We start from the raw sequence: 10,779 nt of genomic DNA, 5'->3' as shown, positions 1-10,779 counted from the left end.
GTTTAATACCGTTTCAACTGTTTCATTAATCTGATAATGGTAATCTATTCTGGGAGCTCTACCATGTTGAGAAGTCTAGCACTGATACATTTTGTAAGTTCTTCTTTGATCTCATTTTATCAATTCAATATCTAATCCGTGTCAGACAACACCCAAGCTTGCACCAAACATATCCTCATAAGCCCACGCGAACAAGTCTTTTGAAATTTCTGAGAAAATTCATTATCCCCTTGTGTTCCTCTAGAGATAAGATGGTTGCTATTTGAATCTCTTTAGGAATTTATTTCTATTCCGAGGTCAATGACCTTTGCTTTCTTGAGCTTGACTCTTATCTTCTTGTTCAGGAGAAAAATATATCTTTGAAACTAGATTATTAGTTATTTCGTTAATGCGCTCGATGTATTCAAAAATTTTCTTTATCCAATCAAATTCAGAAGGGACGATAGACACCGCTATAGACTTGAAAATTTAACTTGACTCAGTAGAAAAAGAGTAGACTCGATCTAAAGAAAATATGACATTGAAAAATTGGACTCGAGCTAACTCAAATAACTCATGAAAACTCAATACAACTACCCACAACGGATTTGATTAGGACTGAGGACTAAGACATTGCTTACAATCAACATGATTGAGTCACGGTGATCTTCAGGGAACAACTGGACGATATTGAGAAATTCTGAGGCTATTTCTAACTGTTGACTTGGTACTGACGTTTGTTCTAACTGATCGGACTTATAACCCTAACTAGACAATAGACGATTGAGCTTAGGTACAATGATAACCCTTAGACCTCTTTGAAGGTGAATTTAACCAATTTCAGTGTCACCCCCTTAATAACATTTTAAATGAACCCTGAGATTTTATTGAATTTTGTGCACCAATCCATTAAACAATTCATCAATTCAATGATTATTCAGAAGGAAAATAATTTTATTGCACTCTTGAAAATAATATTTTTATTGAATAACAATTTTCACAATTCTGATTATTTTTTGCAATCATTTTCTTTTTAGAAAAACAAATTTTGATAATTTTACAAGGTCCATGCAAAAAATAGATTTTTGGTAAAAAACATATTTCAAAAATTTTTCATGCAAAAATAGATCTTTTGTAAATCATTTTTCCTTCATTTTCTTTTCTTTCGAAAAATATTTTCTTCTAGAAAATATTTTTTCTCTGAAAAATAGTTTGTTATTTGGAAAACATTTTCTCTTGGAAAATCTTGTTCTTATGGAAAACATTTTTTAGAAAACACTTTTTCTTAGAAAACATTACTTTCTAGAGAATAACATTTTTTCTGAAAAACACTTATTTTGGAAAACACTTTTTCTAAAAAATATTTTCCCTTCGTAAACCATTTTTCTTCTTTGAAAATTTGATTTCTATTTCAATTTAAATGGCCCAGCCCACCATGATTATTGGATCGGGATGGACTGGGTCATTATTGTAAAAGAATGGATTCTTTATTGGGTCGGTGCACCCATTTTAATTTTCAAAAATAACATTTTTGATCCTTGAGGACAATCATACACTCTGATCTCATCATTCACATGCATTCTGATCTTATCATTCACAGGCGTTCTGATTTCATCATTCACAAGGTTCCATTCAATAAACAACCCGGGAACACCCACGATAAGTTCGAGTCGTGACCTACAAGGAAGGTTTCTAGACTCTAAGCTTACTACGTGCAATGCATTTTATCTGGCCACCCTTGCCCAAATACACCTATATACCTCTCGATACGTGGTGACTTGGTTTGATATACCGTATAGGTGATAATCTAAAACCTCAACTCACTTCTCTAAAGTCAAAAACAGCCAGTTTGATCTCCAGTTGAGAGATGACGCACAATGCTGAGCAAGGGCCCACTTAAATATCTCTCGTCTAGAATAGACGTAGTCTATCCCCCTCATACAGTAGGGTACAGCGGGGCAAGATCTCGCTTAGGCACCGATTTTGACCAAGAAGTGCAATTGATATACTTAGATTATCTTTTGACATACCTATGGGTACGAGTCAAGAGTTGTAGCGTTCATAAATTGTTTGGCATCCCACGAGGGGACCGACCACGTACTAGTACTACGTTGACAATCGGGACTTGTGACTGTGTGGCTCATAATAGGTCAAAGGCTCAGGTCGCTCTAACCTGGGTGCATCAATATACCTCTCAGAATCACCTGATCAGACGATATTGATGCCCCAGTTTGATATACCCTAAGGTACGTGACTGGAGTTGTGGTTTTCATTAATGATGTCGCATCTCTGAAAAGACCAAACCACGCACTAGTGCCACGTTGGCTATATAGGACGTGTAAGTGTGCAAAACAGTAAACGTGCATGTGGTGTGTGCAAAACAGGGTGGGTATGCCTGAGATTTTTTCAAACAAGTGGGCCCATGAGCCAGATCAAACCATTAAAATATGGATATTAGAAAATGTGATCATACAACATAAATATCCAAAGCATCAAAATCAAGATTAAAGCATGCACATCAAAATATATATGAATCAAGATCATGGAAAATCAATTAATGATCATGGCATATAATAATTTTTATAATTTTTAAGATCCAATCAATGATCACTTTTGGGTGATCCAAAATAAATCGAGATTCCAATAGATGTTACATTGATGATAGAATGATAATTGTTGAAATGAGGAGCGATGAACCCTTTTTTTTTAATTATAAAAACAAACTAGAAACACAACCCAAAAGAAGATCAAAGAGAAAGATCCTAATGCCAAATGAACTTGCTCTCAGGAACATTAACTGTGTTAACACTAGATAAATTTAGATTTTCTGTGAATTAGAAAAATAAAATCTGAACTTGCATCGATGATATCTAAAGCTCCCGATAACGAAATCAAGGAATTCAGATTCTAAATTCATCTACTCGATGAGATCTACATTTTATTAAAGGTGCCTAGACATAATTCTGAATAGAATATTTTGTAAAAACGTTTTAACATTGCTGTCCCAATCTTCATTCAGCAAAAATTCCAGATTTACATATTAAATTTGCATCGATGATATCCAAGGCTCCTGATAACGAAATCGAGTGAATTCAGATTCTAAATTAATCTACTCGATGAGATCTACATTTTATTAAAGGTTCTCAGACTTAATTTTTACTAAAATATTCTGTAAAAACGTTTTAACATTACAGTCCCAATATTCATTCAGCAACAATTCCAGATTTATAGATTGAACTTGCATCGATGATATCTAAGGCTCCCGATAACGAAATTAAGTGAATTCAGATTCTAAATTCATCTACTCGATATGATCTACGTTTTATTAATATGTGACTAGACTTAGTTCTAACTAGAATGTTCTATAAAAACATTTTAACATTGCTGTCCCAACTTTCATTCAACAACAATTCTAGATTCACATATTGAACTTGCATCGATGATATCCAAGGCTCCCGATAACGAAATCAAGTGAATTCAGATTCTAAATTAATCTACTCGATGAGATCTACATTTTATTAAAGGTTTCCAGACTTAATTCTTATTAGAATATTCTGTAAAAATATTTTAACATTGCTATCCCAACTTTCATCATTCCATCATTTTCATATGTCAATTTGATTCTCTCATTATTTAGGGGTCATCAAAAAGTGACCTTTAATTGGACAAAAATACAATACCCAAAATCATCCAAATCAAGCCACAAAAATAGATAAATAAATAAAATAAATCGAGCTAAATAAAAAAAAAACTAGGTCATCTTGGCAATGCTCCCATACTTGGGATTTTTCAAGTCTGATCCTCAATGGTCCCCAATGGAGTCGCCACTGAAAGCGTCCTCGATCCGCGGGGTGTGCGGATCCGCTTTTGACCTTTGAGGTTTGGGAGTCACCACCTAGTTATTACGGTCTAAGAACCGAACATTGACTCTAAAAGGCAAAAGCAACTAATCTACGAAAAATAAGAAACTAAGTCTGAGAATCACGTTACGGAGTTGGAAGGTGTTAGGCACCAACCCCACCCGGCAAACGCCGGTCTCTACTAATTTTCAAATAAAATTACATTGCTAAAAATACCTAATCGTTAAAAAAAATAAAAATACTTACCTTTTCCGAACGCAATGCTTTTTTTTCCCTCAGATCTAACAAAACAACTTCTTGTATAGTATTCCTCGCTTTGTTCTGTCTCCGGATCTGATTTCTGATCTCCAAGTTGATGTATCTCTTTCTTAGATCTGAATTCTTTGAATTTATTTATGGGTTTCTGGATGTTTTTGAAGGGCTTCTAGGTATTTTTTTTGAGCTAAAATTGAGGTATGGGTGTTAGGTAAGGAGTTGAGGCTTCAAAATTGAGGTTTATAGGAGGTTAAGGAGGCTTTTTGACCTACTTCTCTTAGGATTTATGATTTGATACGAAAAAGGGTGTGAGGACCCCTATTTATAGATTTTTTTAGGGTTGATTTAGATAGAATAATGTTTAATTAGAATTCTTTTAGTTAGAGTTGTATTTTAGTTAGAATTGTTTTAGGTAGAATTGTATTTTAATTAGAATTGTTTTAGGTAGAGTTGTTTTTAATTAGAATTATTTTAGGTGAGTTGTGTTTTAGTTAAAACTCTATTAGATAGAGTTATTATTTAATTAGAACTTTATTAGGGTTTTGACTTTAGTCTTATTTGATTGACTTTAAGATTTTGACTTTAGTCCCATTAGATTGACTTTAATTTTGACTTTAGTTTTACTTGATTGAATTTAATACCTCGACCTTAGTCTTGCTTAATTAACTTTAATTTTTTGGAGAACCCTCCTCTATTATATCTTTAATTCTTTGGACCCCCAAATGGAGGGGTCCTTAAAGAAATATCTCACGAGCCCTCAACAATTTTTCGTGAGAGCCCGATTGATCGATTTTTTTTAGTTCAAAATTTTAAATTAATTTCATTAATGTTTCACTTTAATTATTTAATATTTTATTTATTAATTTCGAAATTTTTAATTATGAAAATTGTGAAATTACCGTTTTGCCCCTAGGAGAGGACTTTTCGCGTTTTAAGTCAGTTTTTTATGTTCTAGGAGGATGTTTTAGAATCGATTTTTCATAAGAAATTCAATGGAAATATTGGTTGTCTCATTTATGAAGTTTTTTGTGTGAAATGATCGTGAACTTTATAAGGGGCATTTTCGTAATTTTGTTAAATTCTGTTAAAATTGGCGAAATGATTTATTTGATTTTGATTTGTTGTTTTATGTGTTTGAATGAGTTTTCCTAATCGTAACGTAGGCTCTAGGGGTATTTTAAGATTAGGGGTATTTTGGTAATTTGGTAATTTTTTAGTGATTTTTATCGTGAAGCTTCTTTTTGTCTGAAAAATGATGATTTCTAAGTTTTTGGGGTCGTATTTTCCTAGCATAGCGTGGTTTCTAATATTTTGTCAGTTCGAGATACCTCATCCGGATTTCTGAAATATTTCTGGTAACAAAATAGAGCAATAGAAATAACATCCATCATTGGGAATCATTGCAATTAGGTTGACGAGTTGGTTAATCAGGCGAGTCCAAAAATGAGGTGTCTACAGCTGCAACAGAGGTAGGCCTCACTTTCTTTGCTTTTCACTTGTTCGTTCAAAGAAATCATTATTGTTAGTAATGGTTAAATAATGTTTAAAACTTGGGCTCAACTCATTAATATTTGCATTCTATTATTGACCAAAGCTAGTTGTATTTCTTTGACATATTGCATTGTTGGTCTCAGACAGCGATTCAGTGCAGTTGATTTTGTCCCAAGAAAAAATCGATTTAGTTGACTTGAGTTTTTTTTTTCTCAAAACTGATCAAACAAAGAATGACTTCAAAGAAGTTGGTATTCTGTGATCTTATTAGGCAAACAACGAGCACCCACTAGCCAAGGCCATTGTCGAGTTCGCCAAGAAATTCAGAGAATATGAGGAGAACAATGTCTGGCCAGAAGTACAAGAATTTCATAGTTCTCCCCATCTCCTAAAGATGGTCTTTTGGATTAGTTGGTCGGTTAACACCTACATTTGGAATTAATCTATATTTCCATCTTTTTTCTTCATAACGTTTAACTTAGTGAATTTGAATTTGGGCTAACTTTATTTTAATATGATTTAATTATCTACAAAGTTCGGGCTTAACTGTGGCAATGGTTGGAGATGGAATCAATGATTCACCAGCCTTTGTGGCCGCTGATGTTGGAATGGCAATTGGTGCTGGTACAAACATCGCTATCGAGACAGCTGACATCCTCCTCATGAAGAGCAACTTGGAAGACGTGATAACTGCCATTGACCTCTCCAAGAAAACGTTTTCCCGCATTCGTTTGAACTACATTTGGGCTTTGGGTTACAATCTTCTCAGCATTCTGATTGCTGCTGGTGTCCTTTTCCCATCTACTGGATTCCGTCTACCTCCATGGATTGTTGGGGCTGCAATGGCAACCTCATCAATTAGTGTTGTTTGCTGTTCTCTCTTGTTGAAGAATTACAGAAGACCCACGAGCTTGGACAACCTAGAGATTAGTGGGATCCAGGTTGAGTAACCAATCATGATATAGTGCTTTAGCTTTTAATATATATATATATATATATATATATGGGTCCCGTTCAGCACCCTAAGTTTTACCACACACTTAACAAACGCGTTGTCCTATAGTTAGAAGTTTCGGAATGGGCTGATTTTTGGTGAGGATGATCTCTATGGTAAGGAGATCATTCTCACCAAAAATCAGCTCATTCCAAAACTTCTACCCCATCAAAATATTTACAAAAAAGGACGGTCCACGATTTTTCAACTTGTAAACATGGGGCTAAATTTCGGAATGGGCTGATTTTTGGGGAGGATGATCTTCTAATCATAGAGATCATCTCACCAAAAATCAGCCCATTCCAAAGCTTCTAACCCATGTAGGACAAAAAACGTTTGTTAAAGTGTGTGGTAAAACTAGGGTGCTGAACATTTCCTATATATATATATATATATATTCATGTGTAATAGTTAAGTTTGCTGAAGACTAATATCTTGTCATGTTATTTTACTAGGTATTGAAGTTTGATGTAAGGTTTTTATGCTATGAACATAACTTGAAGTAGTGATGTTCATCTGTTTATAAGAAAATGGATTTGGATTGAAGTTACTCTTGAGTGTTATTAAACGTTGTTTGAAGGAATATATTGAAGTCATTCATAGTATTATTATGATTTATTAACTTTTATAAGCCTACAACAGCGATGAAAAAAAATTGAAGAATACAAAAAGGAAATTGGTAACAAGCATCACAAAAAAGAAGTGAGAGAGTCGACAAATCTGAGGTCACAAGAGATAGATTGAAGGAGGCGCAACATATCACACGGCCCCTATAGAAACAGTAAACTCACGCAATTGCTCCAAGATTCCCTTGGTAAGATCAACTTAATGTTTTATTTTTCTGGGTATAAGAAATTTGATTTTTTTTTTCTAATCCTTTTTTTGGGTTTTAATTATTATATAGGTGGGCAGGCCAAAACACTGAAGTTTGTACACATAAGCCCTGAATTGGATGCTATCGGAGAAACACTTAGTACTCTTAAATCTGCCGAGCAGGTAGCAACTGTTGAGCTTGGTGCTGCTAAATTAAATAAAGAAAGTGGAGATGTGAAAGAGCTCAAAGAACAGGTTTTTATGCTGCCCTTGTCCCCCAAAACTTTTCCTTTATCATGTTAGAAACATCCCGGGGGCTTGGACCCATAGCTCAATTGGTTTGGCACATTGTAGAACAACTTTGAGGGTGTGGGTTCAAGTCCAGCTTATCAAAAAAAAAATTGTTAGAAACATCTCATCATCTCGTGCTTTAATGCTTTTAACAGTCAATTCTATTTGTTTTTTAATTACTATTCAGATTGCTAGTCTTAAGGCAGCACTAGCCAGGAAAGATGGAGGATCAGAGCACCTTCAGCGTTCCATATCCAACAGCCCTGAAAAGCAAAGGATGAAGGCTGGTGTGACATCACATTCACATTCTAACAGACAAGTTGGAGGAGATATGTCAATTGGTCACAGCCACCATAGGCAACCAATGGAGGATGTCGAAAATATAGAGGTGATCTTTTTATTTATTCTGAATAAAGATAAACACAAACATGATTTCCTAATTATAACCTTTTTGTTTTTGTTCATCATTTTATATATATATATACACATTCAGTTTCACTATCAATTTATGTAGATTGTGGTTCTAGCTTTGAGTGAGCTTCTTCTGCTGATTAGTTATTTAGTAGAAGTTTATATTCTGTCGATTATTTATATAATGTCAGTTTTTATATATTGGGATGTGTTTTCTCCTAGATTCTAAAGAATACCGAGAAAAACCTTATAACAATGGATTATATATTATTGTGCAACGTTCAAGTGTTAGATTTCCAAGTAATTTGTCTTTCACAATGGATTACTGTGCAACGTAGTTCATGATCTCAAAACTAAATCCTTGTCTTTACCAATAACAATAGATACCATATATGATAAGATCATATCATGGCATCACCCTCATCTTGGATTAAAAGGACCCCAAAAGCAAGAAATCAGGTTCCATGTACTATAGATGGGACCTGATCTATTCAATAATGCAGGACTCTTTATGCCTATCTATTCTCATGGCCTCATACTCATCATGGTTGTTCATGTAGTGGTTCTTATCCATGAAAGGTGGGAGCTTCACTTACTGCAGTTGTCAGGAGAGCACATATGCATGTTTTGTTTGATAGGACACTCTAACCTTTTCTTATCACTCATAACATGCCCATGTTTGTGAAGCACAACCACACCTCTGTGATTCTAAATTTCACCTCAATTTTTCTATCTTTATTGAGCTCCATTATGCAAAATTATTGGAGATTCCATCTAAACCTCTCCAGTCATTGTATACTGTCTTATTAGTGTGCCTTTTGATTCTGGGAATCTTCTTAACTCTTCATATTATATTTAAGCTTTACATAGAAAATTATGGTATCCCATTTTTTCTTAGCCCATTGGCTCCTTTTCCATATATAGTCTGGCATCATTAGTTTAGCCATTCTACATGCATTGAACTGTGATGGGCAAGGAATTATACTGTTAAATGACGTTTGGACATATTTTAAATGGTCTAGACTTACTAATAACTATGTAAAATAATTATTTCTTGACTTACTATTTGTATATATGGATAAAGCTTTAGGTGATGAAATTGAGAGGATAGGTGAGGTGGATCTAACACCACACCTAAGATGGCTGTTTGGGTATCGTTCTGCCTATCGGAGGAGAGAAGAAAATGAAGAATAATGAAGGAAGATAGAGAGAAGGGGAGAGAGAGAGAGAGAGAGAGAGAGAGAGAGAAGAGAAGAGAGGAGAGAAGAGAGGGGTTAGAAAATGAGTTCCTTGCCTGTATTTTGTTTCCTTAATAGCTTATTTATAGGCAAAGGAGCCTGTAATTTACTGAAACGCTCCTCCTCTCATCCAACAACACACAATGTGATATATTTCTTAGATAAAAGACATTGATTGGGCAGACTCATGGGTGGCAATTGTCTCTTGGTCTCTGAACTTACATCCTCTAGTCTTCGACCAACAAAGGTTGATCACTTTCCATCTAAAGATCTTGTTCTTGGATAAATTGTGCACAATTAATCGATTTTATTTAAAAAGACCCCTGAAACCTTGTTCCCCTGATCTTGATTTTTTTAATAAAAAAAAATAAAAAATTCATGTCCTTTTTTTATTTCTTTAATTCAAATCTTTCATTTGGTGGTTTATGTGAATTTGTTAACAGGTTTACTGAAGAAACACAACCAGGTTTGATGGCATGCAAAGATGCAGCTAAGAGGCTGATTAAGCTTGACTCATACAAAAATATGTTCGTATTGCTGAGACTGAAACCCAACAGATGGCTTTGCTAGCAAATGCATCTTTATTAGCTGAGGAGTTACTCCCACGTGCTGCCCTGAAGCTTTCCCCATTAAACCTAAAGGGTACCATATCTTAAGGTGCCTCATGACAAAGGAGATAATGAACGGTCTTGCTCGTAAGTTGCCTCATGATAAAGGAGAAATGGGCGAAGAAATGGGATGACACATCCAATTGAAAGTCGGATTTTTTTTTTTTTTGTAAGACTTCATTACATTGATGTATGTGAACATGATCTTAGGAATTCTTCCCATATGTGAGATTAAAATTTTTAATTATATAAGTAATTTTTTTTTTAAATCTTATTATTCTTTATACTATGAATTGAATGCAAATTGGTATGGATCGGATGTGAATAGATGGGATGGAATGTGAATGTTGATGTGGATATGAATGTGATTTTTTTCACAGGTATAGGTTGAAAACAAAAGCACTTTGTCACATAAAAGTTTTGATCGTCGAAAATATGGTAAGAACCCAGATTCGACGGTTTTAAATCGTCGAAAATATGTTATTCAACGGCTTATAGCTGTCGAAATATTTTATTCGACGGCTAATAGCTGTCGAAAATATTTTATTCGACGGCATATAGCTGTCTAAAATATTTTATTCGACGACCTATAGTTGTTGAATTTATAAAAATTTATATGATTTTTAGGCGTCGGATTTTTTTTCGACAAGGAAAAATTCGATGGTCGCGTTCGACGATCGGGACTGTCGAATTGATCCATAATTCAATGGTTTTGGACCATCGATATTTGGGTATTTTCACATCGTGTATGTACTGTACTAAGCAACGATCATTCCAAAATGAATATCATATGCTTATAAAAAAGTTTAACACAAAAACGACGGCTTAAAGCCGTCGTT

The 10,779-nt window shown here is 34.4% G+C and overlaps 1 protein-coding gene across 1 annotated transcript; it reads left to right on the top strand.

Annotated features, from left to right (window-relative positions):
- The first annotated feature begins 6,139 nt into the window (after nt 1–6,139).
- LOC147401520 (kinesin-like protein KIN-14F) lies at nt 6,140–10,088 on the top strand. Its single transcript, XM_086444389.1, has 4 exons — nt 6,140–6,458; nt 7,484–7,647; nt 7,871–8,071; nt 9,776–10,088. Exons 1-4 carry the CDS (start codon nt 6,140–6,142, stop codon nt 9,782–9,784), a joined length of 693 nt encoding a protein of 230 aa, XP_086300515.1. The 3' UTR covers nt 9,785–10,088.
- The last annotated feature ends 691 nt before the right edge of the window (nt 10,089–10,779 follow it).

Source organism: Akebia trifoliata, chromosome 5 (genome assembly GCF_017979445.1).
Source record: "Akebia trifoliata isolate Shusen 1 chromosome 5, ASM1797944v1, whole genome shotgun sequence".
NCBI lineage: Eukaryota > Viridiplantae > Streptophyta > Magnoliopsida > Ranunculales > Lardizabalaceae > Akebia > Akebia trifoliata.
This window is presented reverse-complemented; position numbering and strand designations above follow the sequence as displayed.

Coding starts and splice junctions, on each gene's coding strand:
- LOC147401520 (XM_086444389.1), top strand. CDS start 6,140: ATGGTTGGAGATGGAATCAATGATTCACCAGCCTTTGTGGCCGCTGAT. Junction 6,459..7,483: donor ATCAATTAGTGTTGTTTGCT/GTTCTCTCTTGT, acceptor ATTATTATATAG/GTGGGCAGGCCAAAACACTG. Junction 7,648..7,870: donor TGAAAGAGCTCAAAGAACAG/GTTTTTATGCTG, acceptor ATTACTATTCAG/ATTGCTAGTCTTAAGGCAGC.